We start from the raw sequence: 24,672 nt of genomic DNA, 5'->3' as shown, positions 1-24,672 counted from the left end.
ACTCCAAAACTGTTTTTTGATTGATGCCCATAAATTACTTTTTGTGTTAATTAGGACACTGCTACTTTTATTTATTTGATTTTATTAAGGTTACTTTAACATCTTATTATACCTGCCTTTTGTCTGCCTGTTTTTCTACTTGTATTTTAATGGCTGCCTGTGAGGCACCTCGTAACTTTGGTTTTGAAAGGTGCATTATAAATAAGTTATTATGAAAGTGCGATTAGCTTGTTAGCATGCAAACCTGCTAAGCTTTGTGAACATGGTTAACAAACACAGCATGTTAGCACGGTCTTTGTGAGCCTGTTAGCATGTGGATGTGAGGATTTAGCTAAAGGTGCAGCATACAGACACCAGTATGGATGCAGAATCTTTAAGGTTGTCTAATCTAAAAGCATATCAGATGCATTTTTAACTTGCATGTCTCGCAAAGAAAAATACACTTCAAGTTAAATGAATGCAGCTGTCTGCACCAGCTCGGTGGAGGCATGCAACTCAGCTGCCACTCTCACATGTTTATTTATGCCTTAAATCTATTTTGCACTCAGTCAAAAGTCATCTTTATTTTGCAGCCAATGCTATTCTAAACTTTTTTTTTAATGCACTTTGCTTTATTTTTCAGGATTTAATCATAAAATTATCTAACAGATGCATAGACATGAAAGAACCGGTATAGCCCAGACACTTAAGTGTGCATAAACACTGTCCTCATGTGATTATGACGCTCATGTGACGCTTATGGTCCAGACATGAGTCTTGTTTAAACATGCACAATCATTTTAAGCCATGTTGGCTTTCTTTAACTGTCAACAGAGTTTATGTACTTGGAGTTTGATAATGATTTAATTGTTTAAGTCGTTCATTATAAGTGAAAGTGATTCAAGCTTTTTGGATTTGCTGTGCTGCTGTTTTTATATCATATTTATGTTCATATTTTTGGTTTGTAAGTATAAAGATTTCTGCTCAGGCTCAGGGAAACTTTGATGGCCATTTTTCATAAAACAACAAATCTGAAAATAATGGTAAGCTGCAGCACATTTGGATGTAAACTGTGCTGGAATTGCAGCCTCATGACCACAATCAGCTGTGATGTTTAGAGTTATATCCTGAAGTCTGCCACTGCTGTACTGCTTTTATAGCATGTCGTAATCACTGTTGTACACGACATCAGCTGGCGTATTGCTCTAACATGCTCCTCTTGTCTCTCTCTGTCAGGACGAGTTCCCAACAAGATAACCAGTTGGCTGATTGAATGCAGGTAAAGTATTGATTCATCACCAGATTTTTAATTACCTCTTTTTCATGTTTTAGCCAGTTTGCTTGGTGTCTTTTGTGTTAGAGCAGTGCAGCTTTTTCAGCCATTCTGCACTTAAGTATACCTTGAAATGAAGAAACAAATGTGGACTAGCATGGATTATTATTCTGCAGCAGGTTTCAAGTTGCTGCAAGCACGTTTTCCAGGAAACTAGAGACAAAATCAAAATAAAAAACTGATGGACGATTGGGAAATGATCAGCAGGAAAGTACAGTAAACAAACTAAGTATTCCTGACTGACCGGTTGAGGGGCAGACTGGCTTATTCTGTTATTGGTGTTCTGGAGGTGTAAGTTTGTGTGTTTAGGAGCAGAGTTGTCAGCCTCTGACGTAAAACTGATACACGGCCAACGCCTAGACATACAACACACAGAACACATGGGCACAAAGGTAGGAGACCCACGCCCAGAGATAGGGCCCTGTAGAGCCGTGGAGGCGAAGAAGGAAAAAAAAAGATGCAGGAAGAAGCTGACAGAAGACGGAAAGAAAGGCGGAAAAAAAGAAAGGAGTGCAAACAGAGGAGGAGTTCCTCCTGCTGAGTCAACACTCTTATCACACACACACACACTGTTAGCTGCTGTCACTCACAACCCTCTGGCTCTACAGTGCTCAGACGTGTCCCTCTGTAATGTCACCGTGCTAACATGACCAGAAGAAACAGAGTCACAGGTCACTATAGCAACAGCTGCAGGGCTGGAGCCTGAGGCCAACATGGCTGCCGTTTAGAAGTGGGAGGTTTAGCAAACACTGCGGCTGCGCACTGTTACACAACCATCATTGTGTGTGAGGTTGTGTGCTCATGTGTGTGTTGAATGGTGGCATGAAGTTTGTCCCGTCGATAAGAGCCGCAGGTTGTGTAACAGCTTAGAGTTTGCAGCGTTCGGCTGCAGGCAGCAGCTCGGACCGGCTAGCTTACTGCTGCTGTCAACTAGCCTGATCTTGTCAGGTAGTTAGCCTGGGACAACTAGTCTGGTTAGTAGAACACCTGGGATAGGGGAGAAAGTCAGGATTTAACCTGGGATATGTAGTCAAGCCTGGTCAGTAGTTGTAAATTCAGAAGTAGCCTTACCTAACCGAGAGTTAGTTCACTTTCACCTGACAGGTGCCTGGTGCTGGAGTTTCTTAGCTGAGAAGCGGTTTGTGGTCTTCTGTTAGGTGGTTAGCTTACGTTACTTAGCCTTACTGTGATGCACAGTTAAAGCTGGAAGGGTTCGCTTTTGTCTGACAGTTAGCCTCGGTACAGTTATTCTTTAACATGTGCTGCCTGATGGGCAGGTAGCGCTGGAATAGTAAGCCCAGTTAGCCTACTTAACTTAACCTGACACTCTGAGAGAGTTGATTCTCCTGAAGGGTGTTGAGCCTGCGTCACTGACAGTTAGCCTATGTCTTATAGGCACTTAGCATGGATTACTTAGCCAAAGCCTTAAATAGTTACTCTTTGTCTGACAGGAGGTTAGCCTGCCTTCCTTAATGTTAGCCTGACATACAGTAAGCACATAGTTAGCCTTTAGCTGACAGGTATAAGCATTGGTTAGGGTTGGGTAGTTACGCCTTTGTATGACAGGCAGTTATCTTACGTTACTTAGCCTTAACCTGACATGCAGTTAGTGCCTTGTTATTAAGCCTTCAACCGAGACCTTGTTTGGATAGTAAACCTTTGCCTGACAGGAGGTCAAATTGGGGACACTATCCAGGGATAGTTAGCCTTCACTTGACAGACAGATACTTTTACATTTGGTGTAGTTCACCCTCGTCTAACTGGCAGTTAGCCTTGAATAGTTGCCCTTCACCAGGATGGTTGTCTTCAGCCGGACAGGAACTTAGCATGGGGAAATTAGCTCATGCTATACCAAGAGGTGTTCTGGTAGTTTTAGCCAAATCTCGCCAAAATGAACAACCAGGATCCTTGCTTCTGCGTACCCCTTACTTCTGCTGTTTTGTGTATCCAGTGTTTGCTCAGGGGTCATATAATATGATCCTGTCGGTATGCAGCTGGTCTGTTTTGCACCACATACTGAGAGCTAATAGGAGCTGACCTGACCACACTGATAGAGCCGTATGTTATGTTTTTAATGTTTCAGTTTATGGCTCTGGTTGATGTATAACTCTGTCTCTTGTGCCTCTTGTCCAGGACTCCCCTCGGAGCCTCTCTAGATGAGCAGAGTGCTTCTCCCAACAAAGGTAATCCACATTTTTCCTGTGTTGTTTACATATAACATGGCACCTCTATTTTGACTTTGAACTAGTGTCATATTTAGTTTTTAAAGTTTGAAGTGGCTATGTGTCGGTATTTGTAGAGAAATTTCTCTTACCGTCTGTAGCTATAGACATGTTCGTGAGGTTTCATAACATAACTCTGTTGTGTTTACTGTGTGTGTGTGTGTGTGTGTGAGAATAGGGGCGCTGAGGAACGGCTGCAGCTTTGAAGATGACCTTTCACTGGGAGCTGAAGGTCAGTACAGAGAAAAACTCACAATACAAACAAGATTACAGATTTCTGCTCATTGTAAACCGCTTCCTTTTAAGTACTTTGACATTTTCAAAGTCCTCGTTCACCTTCTAAAGTTTTAGTGTGCAGACTTGTAATAGAGCTGAGATGTTGTGGGCTCTTACTGTGGGTCAGGATAGTCTGCGAGAAGTCGGGGTGAGCCGATGTGTGAACGCAGCAGGTAAGGACGATTCACCGTGAGCTAGTGGGCGGGGTGAAGACGTTTATATCATCTGACTGGTAGGAAGAGCGTCACATAACAGGATGTATAAAAACATCTGAGGTTAAAGAAGCAGGATCATTTACAAGACGGCAAAGATGTCTGCATATAGGAGAGATAAGGAGCTTCTGGCTGAGAAATCTCCCGCTGTGAGGGACGTGTTTGAAAGGGCAACTCTGGAAAATTTCAGGGGAAGACTGTCAGGCTTGAAATATTCTGGAAATTGTCTGGAGTGCATGTGTGAAAAGGGCTTAAAATAACTGATGAAGTCTTCACAGAGCTGGCTGACTTTTTTTGGGCTTTAAATGAACCATTCTTTGGTTTTAGGGAACTTGCGTAAGAATGATCAAAGAGCTGAAGTAAGACTGTCCACTCGTTCCTGAGAGTTTTAAATAGGATTAATTAAAAGCTCGATATGTTGGAGTTCATTACAATGATCAAATGATTAAGGCTGGACTGATTTCCAATGCCTTGCATGTATAGATTTTTACCCATGATGCATGACTTGCACAGAGCTTTATTAATAGCAAGGGACCCATTTGACATAAGACGTTATTATCCCACATAAATCTTTAACCTTGTCACAGTCATATAGCATGTGTGCTATATAAGAGCTCTGGTAAGGATTTTAATACTGAACACAAGGGTCGGGATTGGGTCCAGATCACTTATGTTTTGTTTCTCGGACTGATTTAAAAATTAGATTTCAGTTCAGACAACAAAATCTTACTGAAATGTTTTCTGATTCTGAAAATAATCCAACTTTAAGCACTTATTTGCAAAACCTTTTGATATATCTTTACATTTAACTGGTAAAAAGACAATATATTCTAATGTTAGATCTAGTTAATTTTCTTGTTTTATGTAAATATGAACCCTTTCTGCATTAGAGAGACTGAATACTGTTCCTGAACAATATCTGTGATCCAATCTACACGACCTCTGACCTCTCAGAATCAACTCATCAGCAGCTATTCACTGCCAAATTCAGAACACACGTACACAGCATTCCCACATGTCAGTGCACACTGCTCCAACATAAAGTCATTACAGCCTATTGTTAACTCAGTAACATATGCGCTCACATGCTATCAAAGCATGTGTTCACAGCGGATCAGAGGAATGATGAAAACACACACACACACACACACACTCAGAGGACAGTCAGCAATGCGTGCAGTGTGTCTCCACACCTCTCTGACTGTTGACTTTTCCCTCGTGAAGAAACAGGACTGAGGAATGATGGAGCGACGTGTTGGTACTGACACTGTTGTGTTTGTTAGACATCTGTCTATCCTTTTTGCGTCTGCTAATACAGCTTTTCAAAGCTCCAAACCAGCATCCACCTGCAGGCTCTCGGTGAACATTTAACACCCAGACAGGTTGGTTTGGTTACAGCGAACTCAGACAAAGTACATAAGAACGTTTTGTTTTGGCGGGCGTTAAAGCTGTCACTTGAACTCTGGTGCAGACTTACAACCGGACAAAGATGGCCTGGCAAAGAGGGTCTTGGTCTTCTGCCTAAAGAAGTCTGTGATGTTTGTTTGTGGCCTGAAAGCAAACTGTTCATGCGCAGGATGTTTTGATCATAGATATGCGATTTTATCACGACTTCTAAGGCCAAACAAGTAATATATCCATCTCCTGACCGTGAACGATTCAGTTCACTGCTGTACAAGACTCGTCTTTTTCATCTCGTATTAACATTTTTTGTCGTTTTTTAAAGTAATAATCTCAAAGATTTTCATTTAAATAAATGTCTGTTAAGTCACTATGTATCGCTGAATGAGGTAACACAATGGTGATTGAGTCTATGGCCCACTGATGAAAGCCTTTGCATTTGCAGTATTACAGACTGGGTGTCTGTGGCAACTTTTGCAGACAGAAAGTAACAAGCGGCGCCCAGTTAGTTCTCCATCAGCCAGCAGTGGTTGGTCTGACAGAGAGGGTAGGCGGAGCTAAGCAGCTGCTTTTCCGCTCTCTGCAAGTGTTGCGAGTCAGTAATCTACTATGTCTGAACAAACAAAGAAAAGATGGATGACTACAGATACAACTTCAACAATAAGTGAAAATCCAAAGAAACAGAAACAAATTGGACGCTCAGATGAAGCAAACAGTCTAAAAAGGAAAGCGACCGTCAGCCAGGAAAATCAAGAGTTACAACCGGAGCCAACCGTGGACGTCACACATGCAGCACTGTCTGGATATCTGGGAAGTGTGCTCCCGCAATTACTGTTTATCGCCATAGGTGACGCCAAAGAGAATGAAACTGAGATAATTGAAATCACAACTTTAAAACATGCTCTTTGCACTGGATAGATGTTAATGAGTTGATGATGAGAATCTCAGATATTGTGTTGACTTGATCACAGACAGCAGCCTGTCTCTATAACAGATTACAGAATCGATTCTCGAAAAAGGTTTGGACACTGTGTAAAACATAAAGAAAGCTTGCTGTCAGAATCAGTGCGTATTTGCATAAACCAATGTTTGAAAGTTAATCAGTTCAAACATTACATATCTTGTCTTTAAACTAATTCTAATTTACTATTTGGATAAAGGATAAGCAAATTATCTCCATGTGTTCCACTATGTTTCACAGTGTCCCAAAGTTTTTTTGAATCTGTTACCCCCATAACAACGGCTCTTTTGCCCTCATTCAAATTTAGTGCTGAAAATTTGATCAGCTCTTTAATCATATATATTTAAATTGAAAATATATATATATATCTTTCATATTATAATAATGTTTAGGGATTTTAATTGTGGTGTGACTTTAAACTTTCCTGTTATTGCCGCCAAACTGAACATGTATCTGATGCCTGTTTTTGACCTTATATACACACTCCTAATGTCTCAAACTTTATCTTCACACACAGAGCCTTTTGAACACTGGCAGCCTCCCCCATTTTAATTAATCAAAGTATTCCTTTAAAACCATAACAGCCTCTTTAGTTAAATTGGCTCTGTCTGCCTCTTGTATCAGTCTAAATCTCACCTGTTGTGTCTTGACAGTAAGTGCCTTAAATGACATTTGTCAGCAGCAGCTCACGCCCTTTGTGGTGTGGAGGACTTTGGAGATGTCATGTACGAACACATCCTAATGGGCTGTAATGATGTCAAACATTATCAGGAGAGGATGGGAGGGGATTAAAGGGTTAACGTGTGAATTGAAAGGAAGTGAGTTAGCTAATCAAAGGATGCGGGGTGAATGGGATAGAAGCGAGGCAGTGAATTGGAGTCAAGAGGCGAGCTGCTGTCACTTCTGGGTCCTTTTAATCCGGTTTTCCATCACAGAAGAAAACACTGTGGGTTCAGAGACACGGGAGGAAATGAAGCTGAAATGAAAAGTGGAGAAGAGAGAGAGATACGCTTAGACAGACAGTGGCAGGTTGACAGGTTCAAACAGGTTCTTTTAAACTGGAAATGAAAACAACAGTCACACCTGCAGCTCGTGATGACTTCCAGCTCTGCCTGAGTAATATTAATGAGTCAGAATGGCAGCAGAATGAAACCTGAAAATTCTGATTATTCATTATAACAAAAGCAACATCTTGCATTTTAATCACCATGTTGATTATGCACAATTAAATGACAACCCTAGCTGGCAGTATTCATAGGGAGCATATCTTAGTTCCCTGGATATCCTCTTAGTCTGCCACATCAAGGACAATTTCAAAAGGTTTATGTTACCAGCAAAGTCTGTTTCCATTTTTTTTTCTCTTTTTAACTTGGTCAACATCTTGAAGAAGCCCAAATTCAGCTTAATAACACTACTGGTTAACACTTAACGCCCCCCAAACTTGCGGGCAGGACTGTTATATTGACTTAAATTGACTTTTTAAGTGTCACACTGAGAAGTTATTTTCTATTCAAACTACATCTTAACATCTACAATCGTTCTTTAGCAATTTTGAACTGTGACACTGTAAGCTGTGATTGTCCAATCTTTGACAATGTCAGAAACATGATGACTCTGGGGGACATCGGACCCTATTTACACCAGCTAGCAGGCTAGCTAACGAAGCTAATGTTAGTACCAGAAGTTGGCTGTCTCTTGCTGACTTCTTAAGTTTTTCCTGCAGCTGAAAGTGTCTCCAGTCTGCATTTTGTTTCTACATGTGGCACATGTTGTAATAGTAAAAGACTGAGGCTAAAGCTGCATGTCCCAGGCAAAAAAATGTCTACTAACCCGTTGATGATTCATGCAGAAAGACACGGAAATCGAGAGAATGCATTGTTTTAGTTTTGCAATGTTAAGCTACTTAGCCCTTGTGTCATAGGTATGATAAGAACAAATATTTGATCAGACTCTTGTTATGTTCTGGTATTCCCCTCGCCTTTGTTTCCCTTTCACCATTACAAGAGGAATGACTATTAAATGTTAGGGGAAGCATGACATTAGCTGGCATAAACTTTTCCAAATCCTGTAAAGAGCTTGAGGAAGCAGCTAATGTTAGCTTAAATGTTGATGGTATCTAGTACCAGCTTTGGCACTGTAGGGAAACACGACACAGTGGATACGCTTCTTGTAAATGTTACCCGTAAGCCCACAAATTCATAAACGGTAGTTAGTTAATAATGTGCTAGGTCAGTACTATAGGGAGCAAGCTAGCTAGCCTGACATGCTAACTAAACTAAATAGTCTGTTGTGAAGGCAGATTAACGCACTGTTTAATCTGTCCCTTTCTCTTATGACTCCTGTTTTTGGTTTTGAAAGTGCTACAAGGCTTGACAGACCTAGTGTGCTTAGTTACGGTTGCTAAGCTATGATTGGACAATTGCTGTTCAGGGGCGAGGTTTAGCAGCAGTAAATTCAAACTGATATTCAGACAGTTATTAGCCGAGCAAACAAAGTTATCCGCAAGAGTTAGTTTCAGCTCTGGGGGAAACTTGTGAAAGGAATTTTTTTCACTATTTTCAGACTTGTATTGGCAGATTATTGATCAATCAGAAAACAAATTAAAGACAGATTAGTGAGGGGGAAAACAACCATTAATTATATATATATATAGATGTATATATGATATGATATCTGAGTAATCTTAATGTCTTTTTTTCTGCAGCCAACCATCTTCAGAACAGTAGCAATAAAACTGAATCCTGGTGAGTTCACTTTTTTATTCTCTACATTCAGTAAATGAAGTTCTAGCAGGTTGATATCTCAGGTTCTCTGCCCTTTGCATGTGCTTTTATATTACTCTGGTGCTTGTCTTTATGTGTGTGCGTGTGTGTGCAGCTTTGGTCTTGCGGCTGATCAGAAGAGGAGTCAGTATAAAGAGAGAGGAAGAAGTATGAACTCCACAGGATCAGGGAAGAGCAGCACTGTGTCCAGGTCAGTTCATCTCCTCAGTATTGATTGAAAGCTCTGGAGCTGCGATCTCAGGTAGTGAGGGGGCGGAGACTCAGAGGGCTGTTATTAATCTTCAAACCAAACAGAATTTGTGGTATCAAACAAAACACTTACAACTGTGTTGTCTCTGACGCACAGGCATGTAGAGCAGCGGTTAATCATCAAGGAGTCCGGAGATGAACTCTGATGGGGAATAACAAAATTAAAGAAAGCAAAACATCATAACTCAGTCTTAAAAAATATTATTTGCGCGCACCTGCTTTTAAACACGTTGTCATCGGCCTCATAAGCACAGTGCCTCCACTTCACTAATCTCCTTTTAACGGTTTTTCACGCCGTGAATGGAAATCCAACTTTTCATGGATAATACAACTCAAGACCAAGCTTGTTTTGCTGCCTACAGCTGCAGACTTTGTGACTGCACAGCGACTCTCTGTCTATACAGCTCTGGATACTTTGCTCAGGGAGTAGGCGGGTTTGCTCCTCCGCTGCTCGCCCGCTGTCCTCACCTACGTCCACCTGCTTTCAGACACGTTGTCATCGGCCCCACAAGGACAGTCCTTGTAACATATTGCCCACAAAAGCGCACATTGACCTGATGCGGTCAGCCACTTACTAGGTTTTGACCTAGTCTTGTTTTTCAGTTGCTGAGGGGGGCTTCACAGGGCAGACTAGTTGATTTCTTAAGCTCTTAAATGCAGCATTGGTTTGAACCTCAAGCTCCTAGTGTTTGTCGGCCTTTAGTTAGTATTTTAAGAGGTCACAGCAAAAAGCATTTGGACTACCGATAAGAAGACTTTGTGAGGCGCATGTAAAGATGTTAAAGTCGAAGCTTAATCCAAAAAGCAACTGGACATAGTTGAAGTTCTTGAAGACATATGAGCCTCTGTAGGTCATCAACTTTCAACTTCAACTTTATTGTCCCTGAGAGGAAATTTGTTTTGCAGCCAAGTAGGACAAAAAACATTTAGAAAATACGGACACATACTGTAGACTTGGTTACGAAAAACATTTAAACACATAAGAATTAATTAAGGCTACATCAAGGAGTATGCAGAAGTCGAGGACACTGTAAGATTCCTCGAGCCTTCGATGTTGCTCTCTTGGAGAAGGTGTGAGACAGATCAGGTAATTTTATGCCAATGATCTTACTGGCAACTTTTATGATCCATTGTAACCTGTCAGTTTAGTACCGAAGAAGCCTTTCGGATATTTTCTAACCAAGTTATATTTTCTCTCAAAGTCAAACAGTTTCCTTCACATGGTATCTACAGTAAAGATGACTTTTGTCAGAGCTCCTCTGGTTTGGCTGGTTTGAATAATAACAGCTTGCTGCCCTGTTAGATATTTTGGGTTTTCCAGATCTCCATTTCTTAGAAAGGTTTAGTCAATAAACTAATTAGAATATCTTCATGTCTTTATTGGATCAGGTTTGTGTTTGGAGGATTTTCTGTTGAACTTACTGACTGCTTGGTGGTGGTTGGACGTGGTTGGTGGGTGGATTAATATAATGGTTGATGATGTTGGGGTTCGGGCATTGCTGCGGCAGTTGGAGGTGAATTGTGTGCGGTGGTTCATTTTGGGATGTGGTTGGTGCATCATGGGTAATCTGTCCTCTGTATGTTGCTGATACAAGGTTGGAGAGAGAGGGTTTGATTAGAATTTTGCAGCAGAGTTGCATGAGTCAGGAGGACACCAATCCATTCATGGTAAAAAAAACAACAGACAGAGCAGTGATTATAGAAACAGCACTTGACCGGAGCAAGTCTGTGAGTCTGTCTAGTCACTCTTCTTGTGAATTCAGACCAATAATATAACACTTCCTTATGCACTTTCAAAGTAAGTGATGGTAACAAAACCGCAAGTCATCCTGTGATGAAACTTTATTCTCTGAAGTTTATCTGAAGCTAATTTAAGCAGCTCTTTTAGACTTTTATTTTGATGGATTTCCACAATTTGGCTCAAAAATAAGGACATGGCATTTTGTTCCCCATTTCCTACATTTGAAGGGCATCAGGGATCTTTAAATGGTCAGCATGAACAGGAGGAAAGCCAGCCTGTTTAAGTGTTAATATGAGTACATGGCTATTGTTGTAAAATAGACATGAACAATTAATTGACTTACCGAGTACAGCTTTATTTATCACATGAAAGACCCCTAGACTCACAGGAATTAAACCAAAGTCCCCACTCTGATATGTGTATTGCTGTTATAATTTTTATTCCAGAAGGTATATCTAACACATCAACAAAATCGTCCAGAAATGTGTAATTGTGTTACTTGGAATGATGAATGCATTATAGTGAAAATACAGTAAATTCCTAGGGATCCCCTGGAATACTCTGAAGGACCACAGTGGTCCCTGTTTCCACCTTTCCATAGAAATACATCACATTACTACATACAGCCCCTCGACTAGTTCATGAAGCGTCTCTCACTTCTGTTTTAAATCACCACAAATGTTCTGCTAAAATCGGTCGAATTCAAGGAAGGATGTATGGCCTCGAAATAATCAAATATAAATTAAACCTCCTTTGCATATATAGTAAATATCATGAAGAGGACTTTGTTTTCCCAGAACTCGTCTTCTCAGGCACCTCTTAGGCTGTACTTTGTTGTGGCCACGCTTCTTTAATTGGCCATCGAATATGGAGAGTTTGTATTAGGAGGCCTTTTGTTAGCTTTACATGACATGACAGGAAGCAGTAAGATTACCATATGGACTATATACAGAGGAAAACCAAGATAAAGAAGCCTTGCCTCGCTGGCTAACTGTGAGCTAACAGCTACGGGCCCATATAAGTGCGTCAACAGGACATTAATGAAATAAGGAGAGGATTTCCCCCCTTTCACTGGAAGCTATTCCATACCATAATACATTTGATGACATCATTTCTACAGTCAAAGTATTTTACAGATGACTACCAACTTATTTACCGCAATGTATGGCAAAATATCCCACCAAGGCATGTTTGTTTTCTTAGAAGTTTAGAACACAATAACCAAAAATGTGCCAGATCTGCTGGTCAGGTTTCTTCTGGTCTGTACCTCCTTTGGGTTGGCTGTTGAGGAGCAGAGCTTTGTCTCCAAAGAGGCTTAGCCACCACACTTATTAACTGTACCTCACTAACAGACTAACCCACTAAAAGCACAGTGTGTGTGTGTGAGAGAGACGTACTAACTGGCTGTCTGTGTTTTCGTAGTGTTTCAGAGGTGTTGGAGCAGTCACAGGAGCACCCAGAGGAGATCCTCCTTAACTTGCGGTTAGACTAACTAAACTAACCCGGAGACTAACTCACCAGCTAACTGACAGACTTACTGATTGACTCACTGACTCACTGACGGATTGTTCGTGTGTCCACAGTGTGTCGGAGCTGCTGGACCTGTACGAGGAGGACCCTGAGGAGATTCTCTTAAATCTGGGCTTTGGGAGAGAAGAACCTGATATGGGCTCAAAGGTTCCCTCCAGGTTCTTTAACAGCTCCTCGACAGCGCGGGGGATCGACATCAAGGTACCTACAACAGCAGAGTGATAGCACTGGAAACAAACTCTAGTTTTAAACACTTTTGGTGTGTTTTTAATAGAGTAGAATAGAACTTTATTGTCCACCGTGGTGGAAAATTGTCTTCGGCTCACCACAAAGAAGGACAATTAATTGGACAAACAGAAGTGGTCACGTTAGTTCTCCTGAACTGCAGGTGACCTCAGCAGAAATATCACTATGCTTCGTGTAATGCCAGGTTATGTGATGGTGTTTTACTGGTTCCTAATCATTGTTCCCAATTACAGTGTTAATGTGTCGATGTTTGGCAGGTATAATGTTACAATGTTCACCAATGTTAGCATGCAAAATGTTCCTGATAATCACTAAACACAAAGCACAGCTAAGGATGAGGGGAATATTTTTGCAGATAATTATTAGAAACCAGAGTAATACACATTATCAAAATATTCACCTGATGATGGTGCTGAAAAATCAAGGGATCACTATTTTCTGTGGGATTCATCCTATTTGGATGATGGCATGTCTTTAAAAAATTTAGTGGCAATCAATCTAGAAGTTGGTGATATATTAAACTGGTTAAGGGGGCACCTCAGGAAATGTCAGGGGATCATGAATGTCATCGAAATTCATCCTCTCAGAACCATACACCTCTCTACAATCAATCCATAAAATTGTTGTGCAGATATTTCAGTCAGGTTCAAAGGCAAGGCAAGTTTACTTATAGAGCACCATTCATACATAAAGCAATTCAACGTGCTTTACGCAGCTAAAAACAGAGAATTAAGAGCATTTAAAATAAACGTGACATAAAGCAAAACATAGATACATAAAACAAAATATATTAAGAAAGTTCAGGTCCGGTCAGAACACTACAACATTATATGCTTACTTCCCTAAGGATGCTTTCTAACACGTAAAGTATTAGAAACGCCTTTTTAAGTTTTGGATCTGAACTGTTAATAGAAGTACTAAAAACACACACAACTCCCTCAAATAATATTTCTGGTTAGTTTTGTGTAGTTAAAATATGTAAATTTACCTGTAAGAAAACCCAAGATTATCTACAGCCCTTTTTACATTGCGGTCCCGCCAGAGCGTCGTAACAAAGCTCCGCTGTCATGCCGCCTTTGTCATTTTATATTGGACCAAGCAACACCGGCGTAAAGCTGCCTCAGTGTGTGTTTTTACTTAGTGTTCCGCCGTTGTGGAAGCAAAGCGTGAGTGCGGTTTAAACAAACACATGCTTCCCGTACACACACCGCCCTGCCCGCTCCACTGTTTACACAGACGCTGTTACGGCGCTGTTACGGCGCTGTTACGGCGCTGTTACGCCTCTGTTACTACCTCCGATGCCGGCTCAGAGGCGAAACGACTTCGGCATACCATTCCGCCACCCTGTGCGTCTTACATAGAAGACGAAGCGTAATAGAGGCGTAATAATCCCGCCTTCAACTGGCGGTGAATAAGGGGCTAAAGTTTGGGGTCAGCTAACTGTTTTTGCCAAACTGATCCCTGATCTTTTAGTAATGACATCACTTCCTGTGGTCCACCTGCAGGTCTACTTGGGAGCTCAGCTGCAGCGCATGGAAGTGGAGAACCCCAACTATGCTCTGACGAGTAAGTTATGTTTGTTCTCGTGTTTATGTCTGTACAGTACTCTATAGATCCTTAACGATGAGCCTGCTTACACCACAATATTTTCTTCTTGCAAAAGGGCTTACATCATATTTGGTAAACAACCTCATCCAAACCCTTCAGTCCTGCTGACTGAGGGTTAAACATGTTACCGACGAGAAGCTAAAAGGTTCACGTCCTGAAACTGTAGACGGAGGAAGTGAAGCTCAAAGACTCTGTGTGTGTCTGTGTGTGTGTGTCTGTCTGTGTGTCCTGTTCCCGGTACTTTTATGGTGTTTTGTGGGGTCCTCCAGCTCTTTTAGCCGTCCTGCCAACTGCCTGGACAACACCGCCAGCAAGGACAAAGATCTGTTTGTCCCAGACACACACACTCACACACACAAACACACACGCAGACCTGCTCCGCTAACATCCTGGCCTCTTTTTGTGTTCGTGTTTGCATGAAGGTACTGGCTCTCTAATTGAATACACACACACACACACACACACACACACACACACACACACACAGTTGCTTCTCTTCCTCTTGACAGTTTAACAATCTTTGTGCAGTAAAAGGAAGTCTAGACCAAAGATCCTCCGTGTGTGAGAGAAGATGTATCACTCTGTAACTTTAAGTATTTTAAGTTTAATTTTACACTTCTCTGCCTTTTTGACCAGTTTTAAACTCATTACTGGTCCCAGTTTATTCGAGGTAAACAAGAGTGTGGTTGAGCCGAGCAGTTTGTACTTCCACATAGAATTCATTAACATTGAATTAGTATCAGTGCCCTTTTGTGCTTTGAGTTATTTATGCTGCTCAGTCCAGAGGATTTAGATACTTTATTGACCTTCTGCGGACTGATAAACAGTAATTGCGGGAGCACACTTCCCAGATATCCAGACAGTGTCGCATGTGTGACGTCCACGGTTGGCTCCGGTTGTAACTCTTGATTTTCCTCGCTGACGGTCGCTTTCCTTTTCAGACTGTTTGCTTTCATCTGAGCGTCGAGTTTGTTTCCTATTTTCTTTCACTTATTTTTGAAGTTGTATCTGTAGTCATCCATCTTTTCTTTGTTTGTTCAGCCATAGTAGATAATTGTTTACTTGCAACACTTGCAGAGAGCAGAAAAGCAGCCGCTTAGCTCCGCCTACCCTCTCTGGCAGACCAACCACTGCTGGCTGATGGAAAACGCGTCACTAACTGGGCGCCGCTTGTGATTTTTTTCCGCCAAAGTCGCCACAGTCACAGTCTGTAATACTGCAAATGCAAAGGCTTTCATCAGTGGGCCATAGGCTCAGTCACCATTGTGTTACCTCATTCTGTGATAGAGAGTGACTTAACAGACATTTATTTAGATGAAAATCTTCCATATTATACCTTTAAGTTAAAACATTTGCATTCTTAAAGCGGATCATTTTTAAACATTTGATCTGGAATCTTTCTAATATAGACGCAAATTAAAACACAATTTCTAAACCAGCTATTAAAGAACAGTACACAAATTATAGTAATGATTTCATTTTGAATAATACGCTTGTTACACAATAATTAAGCTCTTGACTGTGTTTGCAATTGTGTAACCGACCAGATGTCCACTCTGACGTCATGTTTAGTTTGAAGAATGATTGTGTTGACACACATTTAGAAAGGTCAGTCAGTCAGCTGTTATCTTAGCATACTGTTATAAAGGCACTGAAGCATAACTACTAACACCTTGTGACTGGTCACAGTTACTGTTAAATGAAAGAGTGACATTGTCAGCTGATCCCAGAGCTGTTCAGGAGAGCTGCTTTAATAAGCACCGCTCTGTAAATATTGGTTGATATTTGTCAGGCCAATGTCTCTTATTTTCCAGCACCTCTGCCAGTCCTTCTGGCCGCGAGTTATTTAAGGAAATAGTTCAGATATTTGCTTAAATGTGGGTCAAGGTGATCACAGGCAGCAGATGTCCACACAATAAAAGACGTTCTCTGATCCGGTGCAGAATAGACAGGAAGTTAAGACGACAGAACAATGGAGGTGATGCACTTCCTTGTTCCTGATACATAGAAGATAATTTGTGCAGATTTCAGGGTTTTTCCGAGGAAAGTTGATCTCCAACTAAGTTTTGATGGGTGATTGGAGATTTAAAATGATGAAGTAATGTGTCGATATAAATAAGTCAGGAAATTCAGCACGGCCTTAAATATAATCAGACAACTTTGAATGCTGTAAATTAAGTACAATTATTATAAGTAATATTAAAGTTTTTGCAACTTGTATACAGTCCTGAGTCCTGGTTGGCTAACATAATAGATCAACCAACGAAGATAGAAGTTACAGAACGTTTTCGATGCTGTCCGACCCTCCATTTCTGAGATTTAAAACATTTGGTGGACGAGGGTATGAGACTTTGCTCGACGAATCGTCAAGCACGGCATTTGTAGATTAAAACATAATTGGATTAAAAAAACAATTACATTCTGGACATATGGATCGTCTCTGCCAAAAATCTTGCTAGCTTGCTTGCTAGTTGTTGAAAGAGACGGCCTTTGTGCCTGAATCCAGCGGGATCTCTGGAGCTATGATGTCCTTTGTTTCTCCAACAATTATGTGATGGCGACGTTTAACAGAGTGACTCTTTTTGTGTTTACTAATCAGACACAACAGAGGATAAAGAAGGAGGCTTCTACAGGGCTCTGCAAAGACCTGATGCTGCAGTTATTGTTGTTGCAGCATGAATTGAAGGAACTGACGGCATAACATTCAGCTGTGTTTGTGTCTTGTATGATAAAAAATAAATTACTAGATTGATACTGAATTTTATTTAATTGGTAGTGTAGCCGGATGTAGTAAATGTTTGGTTTAAAAGTGCAAACTACTTTACTTAAGATCACATAGTAACACAAGAAGGTCAATTATGTCATTTTTAATGCAAAATTGATCTCAAATTGATCTCAAACAATGTAAACATTGCATTAAAAATGACATAATTGACCAAATGACACTTAATAACAGTCATGAACATTCATAAGGTCTCATTCATGTTCATGACAGGTGTCCTGTCATGGTTATGAAGGTGTCATGTCAGTCTTATGAACACCGCTTCAAAGAAAGTGTTCACATCTGTTAATTTTTTTTAGTTGAACTGCTCCTTTAACAGGCTTTGGTGCGTCTGTGGTCCTTGGAAGCTTTTTCTCTTTTCCAGAACATTCTCAAACTGTTCCATCGGTTCCCTGGATCCCAGACACGTGTGTGTGTGTGTGTGTGTGTGTGTGTGTGTGTTGTTGTTTGTTATGTAAGCTCTGTTCTCACCATTAGAAAGAATCTCCTGGGATCAAAAGAGAGAGAGAGAAAAAAAAGAGGGAGTACGTGTCGTTTTCTCTTATTCCTCACTTCCTGTATTAGGATCCTCAGAATGAACATTAGTGCCGAGTCAGCAGTCAGCAGGAAACAGACCCACACACTATTACTATGATGGCACACGGCTGCTGTAATATGAGGTTCATGTTCTGTAGTCGAGTCCAGATGTGAGTGAAATAACTGAGCAGTGTGACAGCCTGGTTTGTAGCTTAGATCATTTGTTTACTCTGAAGATTTTCTTACGTATTAGAGCTTCTTTTATAATATTTTGGGGCAGTAGAATAAGTTTAAGTTTACACCCACATCCAGCTGACAGAGATAAACAAAGAAAATCCCACTGGAGTTGTTTTTGTGTCCACTTGAAAAATCTAGGTCAAACAGTCCCCCTCCTTTTAGCTTCGGTTTGGTCGTCACCTACTTCTTCAAAAATGCTGGAACGCCGCTTTAGCTTAGCGGTTAAATTCCGCGTCCCATATTTAGAGGCTTCAGTCCTTGATACCCCGGGCTCGACTCCCACCCTCAGCCATTTGCCATGTGTCATCCCCACTCTCTTCCCCTGTTTCTGACACTATCGCTCCTCTCCCTCTGTCAATAAAGGCATAAAAAAGGCAAAAAGGATATAATAATAATATTTGCCTCTGTGGGTTTTAAATGCACTTTATTCACCTGATAGATGCTAACTTGATCCAACTGTAAACAGCTACCTGCTGCTGCTTTCAACAAGTTTAATGGAGAAGCACATAAGAAGAAGCTCAAAGGCTCTACAGAGCTGCAGATTTGCAACGGATTTGAACCTTATTTTTTGCCTATATTTGTTTACATTCTGGCAAATTGGCAATAAAAGTATGCCAGATAAGTTCTTAGAGGTTCCTTATTTACATCTATCCATGGATGTACAAAGAAATATTACTAGGGTACTTTAATATTTAAGAAACCTTTAGAGCGCTTCTCACCAGCGCTTATTGTTGCTAGGTTACGAAAGTGTCTGGCTGCACTTCCGGTTTCCTGGATAGTGATCGTTAATTCTTTTTTTAAGTCGCTCTGTATGCTTAATAATCGCTTTTATTCAAGTAAATTTGACAAAGAAAACATAAAAACTAAGGAAGGGATCGTGTCCTGGTATTGGCAGCCGCTCGAGAAAAGGAAGTTGTACCCTCGATAAAACGAGAGGATTAGCTTAACTTCCGCCATTGTTGTTGACGAGTTGATATCGTAAGCCCCGCCCCTTCTTGATTTTGATTGGTCGGTGAAAAAAAAGTGACATTGACGAGCGTTTAACTATTTTCTGATGATTCTCCGGCAAGTTCTGCAGTTAGCCTATATGGAGCATTTTTTCCCCTCCAATTTCTAAGTGGATTAATTCGCGACATGCATCAGAATTGAGGATGTGTGAAATGAAATATCATAGTGTAGGTCACACTGAATCTAACAATATGTGTATCATGAGTAATGACTGAGGAGGGGTGCAATATATTTTCTTGTGGCTTTTTTCATGTTTCTAATCTAAAAATACCGAAATATTAACCTTTAAAAATGTGACAGTTTTTTTAGCTGCTCTGTAGTTAGACTACTAAAAATAAATCCACTGTAACAGGAATTAAAGAAGTTCTCGTTTACACAGAGGAGACATTTCAGTCCATCTAAGATAAAATTAGAACGAGGATCCCTCACTCACTCAAAGACACCAATGAAATCTGAGAGAGCGGACCTCTGCTGCATTTTAAGTGATGACATCAGAGCGAGTTATGAGGCGTTTACAGCGTGACGGACAAAAGGCAGAAGTCTGTGTTTCATAACAGACTGACAAGTATTTAGACAGCGAGGGATGGAGAGATAGAGAGAAGAGGGGTGGAGGGACGAGTGCGGAAGGAAGGAATGTATGCAAGTCATCATCCTGTTAGAGTCGAGACTGACAGCTCGACTTACACAACCACAGAAGAAGAAGGACAGGGGGAGGTGTGGCTTTGACATCTGTGTCCACTCCCAACATGAAGTTTCTGTTATTGAACCCATAAACTCTTATTTTTGTGAAACAGTATTTGGAATGGTTAAAAACTTGTTTTTTAAAAGATTTTTTTCTGGTCTTGTTTAGGGCATTTTGAAGTGTGCAAATTTCACAACCAAAATCCTTGAATTTCTCTTGTATCGCTCAAAAATAGCAGACAGTATTTGAAGGGCAGAAATGAGCGTTTTATTTGAAGTTGCTAACACCATTTCTAGACGCTTTCATAGGATACTGCAACCTTATTCGTGTAGTTAATTCTGGTTTTAAGGTCTTTATAAGCCAGATGATGAGACTGGGTGATCTTGTAAGTTGGATGCTTTCCTTCAGGGCTTTAAAGAGAAGCTCAGAGACACAAGGAAACAGTCCACCAGTAGAGATAACAGTGCTGCCTGGCTGCTGGATGCAGACATGTTCTGACTTTTAAATACTTTTGTTCCTTATCTACTCACAGCCTGTTACATAAACAAGTTTATATTGTCTAGTTTCCGCATGATCTTTCCTTTCTTTAGTTTCCCTCCGTGTTGGCTCCTTAAAGCACTTTGTAACTGGTGTTTTGTTGTTTTGTTTGTCTCCCTCAGGTCGTTTCCGTCAGATCGAGGTCTTGACGAATGTAGCCAATGAGTTCTTCCAGCTCTACAGTCAAGTTTCCGGTCAGCCCATCCAACGCATCAGCTCCAGGGACCAAGGTAACCAGTCCACTTCACCAAGTCCACTGCAGGACTTTCTGTTCAGGGTGTTTATACCTTCTGTTCTTTGTTTTCATACAAAGAGTCTAAGACTGATTTTAACTAGAGAAAAATAAGCTTTTTCTAACTTTCTAACTAATTTTTCTAACTTGCTGTTTACTTAGTAAACAAAATCAAGAAACATTTAAACATTTACAAATGATGGATACGCTGATTCTGATGCAAGTTTTAGCTGATGAAATTTTGTCAGGACTACGTTTTTAAGTACTTTAGTCAAATGCAAGCAAACTCCTTTCAAAGTCTTTATTTTTATTGAATTATAAACACAAGTATTTTATATCAAATTCAATTGCAACCTGCTTTTCTGCAAGATTTAATAGAAAATTTGTGGAATTTTTATTTAAAAAAGTCTGTTGCTTGTGCTGGCAGCGTGCACAACCTCAATTTCAGAGCGCTTCTCAGTGGTGCTTACTGTTACTGTCTCGCAGCACTTCAGCTTCCCCAAGTCTGTTTTTAAATTGCTCTGTATGCTTTATATTTGCTTTTATTCAATTACATTTTACAAAGAAAATATAGAAACGATGGAAAGGAATTATTTTCTGGCATTAGCAGCAGCTCTACACCTGGAAATTGTACCCTCGTAAAAATTAGTCTGAGATAAATGCATGTGACCGCCAGGATTGGCTTCTCCTCCGCCATTGTTATTGACAAAGTCGATATCATAAGTCCTGCTCCTTCTTTATCTTGATCTTAAACTGAGAGCGCCGTGGGCTCAGCTCACGCCGAGAGTGTTTTTGCGCCTAGGACGTTAAGCGCCTAAAACGCTGAAATGCATTGGTTTTGTGTAGAAAATAGCGTCTGCCAGTACAAAAAAAGCCATTAGTGGACACAAGCCCTTACGTTTTTTCTTCACCACTGACGAGAAGTAATTTCAATAATATGGTTTAAATATTTTTTGTCTTGCTTCTTAGGAGGAGAAGTGGGAGAAGGAAGCGCCGAAGAATCGCCTCCTCCTCTGAAAAAGACCAACTCTGTGCGGAACATGGCCAAACTCCTCAAGAAAACCATCAGCAGACACAACCTGCACGCCAGCGCCTCCGAGTCGGCTGAAGGAAACGCACCTAACCAGCAAGCACAGCAGAACGGACACGCTCCCTCTGATCACACGCACACTAACGGTCACGCACACAGCGGCCCAGAACAGAACGGCTGCAGTACCGACGCCGACCACCAGACGGAGACAGTCAACCAGAAACACATACGCAAGAAAGAAAGCTGTTTGCTGGCGACGGTAACAGAGGAATCGAACGGGGATGGAGAGACGGACGACAGGTACTTCTACACTGACTGGTAATGCTAGCTATCTAGCTACCTAGGCCAATTTCTGCGTCATATAATAATATACATCTCTCCATCAGTCCTGAGCAGAGCAGCCCTGGCGCAGCGGAAAAGCATCCACCAGAGGAAGAGGAGAAGAACCTGACCTCCACCCCAGAGAAAGCACCTCCCTCCCTGGCCCCGCCCCAGCTGGCCCAGCTTCGCAGCGAAAATGCCGACTCTTTCGACATGGAGGAGGTACGATGCTCTTCTGGGTTCTCTCAGAAAGCTCACAGTTTGGCTGATGGCCTTCACTGATCATTTTCTGTATAGCTAATTAGTTAACAGCATGCTGTAGGTAAACCAGAATGTTCTCCAAGTGTACTGTCTGACCTGTTTGTGAAGGTTGCATGAGTTTTGAGTGAGGATGATGACCCTCAGATGCTTTTGGTTTCTTTCTTTTAAAATTCATTGTGTTTTTCTTCGTTCAGATTCAGAGTAACGAAGATGAAGCTTTGCCGCCCAGAACTTCCAGAGGCAGTGGTGAGTTCATCTTAACTTCTGAGCTAAATACCTGACTTAACCTCAAGATGCCTGCAGAGTTTTGTTGTTATCTTTACATTCAGTGTTACTCACCTGAACACATTGCCTCTCTTTGGGGTCTTATTGATGTGTTTGATGCATTTCTTTTCCCCTTTTTCATATTTATTTTTAACATTTTGACACCTACATTGTTTACACTTGCTATTTGTCTTTGTTTTCCCTGCCTTTGTTGGCGCGTGGGAGAAGTTTAGCCTCAGGCTTTTCTGTCAGAAAGTAGTTTTTGGCGGACCCAAGAAAAAGTATTTTCTCTTTCATGTCGTGTGTGAAACCAAAAGTCAATATTGACAATTGTTAGCCCAAACTTTGGTCCTTTTTTTAAACCTAAAGAAATAGTTAGGTCGACCAAAACTGCAGCAAAAAGCCTTTAAAGCACCTTCTCCAAAGCGCCTTTTGATGTTGAATATTTTCAGAACGTGTGGCTACATCTTTGAAGTTCATTTGCACCACACAGAAAAATTTGTGTCTCTGTTTACTTTGAGTACATTCACATTGCATTGCTTTGCATTCTGTCTAAACACATAGTAAATGACCCAATACAGTGGAATTTTAAGGTCGAATTTCTGGCTCATTTGTTATAAATTAACTGTTATTTTTGTGAGATTTTTATGTAACATGATAAAAAGAGAATTGCGGTTCTTTAAAGGGGCCACATCTTTTAAATTTATTAATTAATTTTTTAAAATATTTTGCATGGGTTTCACATTTTTGAGTGTTTATCATTCACAGTAAAAAAGTGAAAACTGCATAATTCTGTGTTTTTCCAGAATCGCATTTTTAAAAAAGTAGCCTCTGAAATGGGCCGTTCAGAACAGCTGCAGGTTTCTACATAGAACGTTGCTTTCGCTGAAATTGATCAATCGTCATTCACCGTCATTCACCTCAGGCTGCCTTCTCACACTCGCTTGTAGTCAAGATTTAAACTTACTATTTCGATACCTCGTGGCGATTCTGGCTCGTACATATAAGGCCGAATAACCGACCCTAGAGCAGCCATGTTTTCTACAACTTTGGAGTGACAGTGCAGTGCGGCCGCTCACCCACTACGCGGTCACTCCAAATACTGTCAGCCAATCTAGCTAAGGTCTGACCTTTGAATGGCAAAACAGCTTTCAGGAGGAAGGAGAGGCTCCGAAAAATAATTAAATTAAAATATGTTTACAATTTTTAAAACGAAACAAACTTTATGAACGTGATTCAAAAACACATTAGAGTAATAAAAAATTGATTGCATAGCTAAAATATGTTTAAGTGACTCCTAATTAAAGCTTGTATCATCATTTTAGCATTTGTTCTGCATTAAAAATGGTTTTAAAGTTTAGCAAAGACAAAAAAAAAATAAAACCATGTTTAAACAAGGCTTAGATTTCTCTTTAAAGGTAGCTGCTGTCATTCTTTCCTAAAAGTAGAATCACTATTGTGTATCTGAGTTTTATTCTGTCGAATTTAAAGTATACTCTGACTTATACAGTTTGTACATGAGATTTTAAATATGCAGCCTGTTTCTGTATGCAGTAAAAAATGTGTCTCATTTTAGTCAGTGAGGACCGACTGTCCTACATCTTCATGCTTCTGCTTTAGCCTCAGTATAACTGATTCTACTCTGCCATCAGCTGGACAGTCGGGGTACTGCAGGTATAATCACAGTGTTATATTGTCTCTCTCTCTCTCTCTCTCTCTCTCTCTCTCTCTCTCTCAGACCTGCTGAGGACGGTCAGTCAGCAGTCCGACAGCAGTGGTTTTGCTGAGGAGCCCTCCGCCGACTCCAACAGCTACCTCAAGGTCCGTTTGTGTGTTCTGTTTGAACTCTCTCCCGCCTGTATCGCACGTCAGGTCACCACCTTTGACCTTTAGGTTATTTGAACTGACTCATGATTCCACTCGGAGCCTTATCTCACCAGGAGGAGGAACATCCCTGCGCATAAATCAGAGTGAATTATTTTATGGTGTGCAGTAAAACCTTGTAGGGCAGTTTGGAACATGCAGAACCACTTTAGCCGCTCGGATCGTCGCATGTCTGATGGAAGAAAGGTCTAACCCATAAAATGTGTAAGATACACATCAGACAGAGCACACAGTGATGTAAGTTTGTTACATAAGAAGGTACCGATGGAAGACAGTGGTCGTGAGGCTGATATTATCTTTAGGTGGACATCTGGAGGGTCTTTCTTTTCTTTTATTCTATTTGTAAATCCTCCTCTGTGGATCTGAGTATTTCTTTC

General features: G+C 40.8%; 1 protein-coding gene across 2 annotated transcripts in view; it reads left to right on the top strand.

Moving 5' to 3' along the window:
- itprid2 (ITPR interacting domain containing 2) overlaps positions 1-24,672 on the top strand; it is a 42,527-nt gene that overhangs the window by 9,976 nt on the left and 7,879 nt on the right. Inside the window, exons 4-15 of one of the 2 annotated variants that reach the window (XM_069663377.1) lie at positions 1,216-1,258; positions 3,446-3,495; positions 3,713-3,766; positions 9,089-9,128; positions 9,262-9,357; positions 12,741-12,888; positions 14,439-14,499; positions 20,426-20,533; positions 21,505-21,865; positions 21,952-22,108; positions 22,342-22,393; positions 24,150-24,232. In XM_069663377.1, coding sequence (XP_069519478.1) covers positions 1,216-1,258; positions 3,446-3,495; positions 3,713-3,766; positions 9,089-9,128; positions 9,262-9,357; positions 12,741-12,888; positions 14,439-14,499; positions 20,426-20,533; positions 21,505-21,865; positions 21,952-22,108; positions 22,342-22,393; positions 24,150-24,232 — 1,253 coding nt within the window. The remainder of the gene's footprint in view (positions 1-1,215; positions 1,259-3,445; positions 3,496-3,712; positions 3,767-9,088; positions 9,129-9,261; positions 9,358-12,740; positions 12,889-14,438; positions 14,500-20,425; positions 20,534-21,504; positions 21,866-21,951; positions 22,109-22,341; positions 22,394-24,149; positions 24,233-24,672) is intronic. The other variant, XM_069663378.1, reaches the window with a different exon arrangement.

Source organism: Semicossyphus pulcher, unplaced genomic scaffold, assembly GCF_022749685.1.
Source record: "Semicossyphus pulcher isolate SPU_LCO1_2020_fin unplaced genomic scaffold, fSemPul1.0.p SCAF_15, whole genome shotgun sequence".
Classification (NCBI taxonomy): Eukaryota; Metazoa; Chordata; class Actinopteri; order Labriformes; family Labridae; genus Semicossyphus; species Semicossyphus pulcher.
This window is presented reverse-complemented; position numbering and strand designations above follow the sequence as displayed.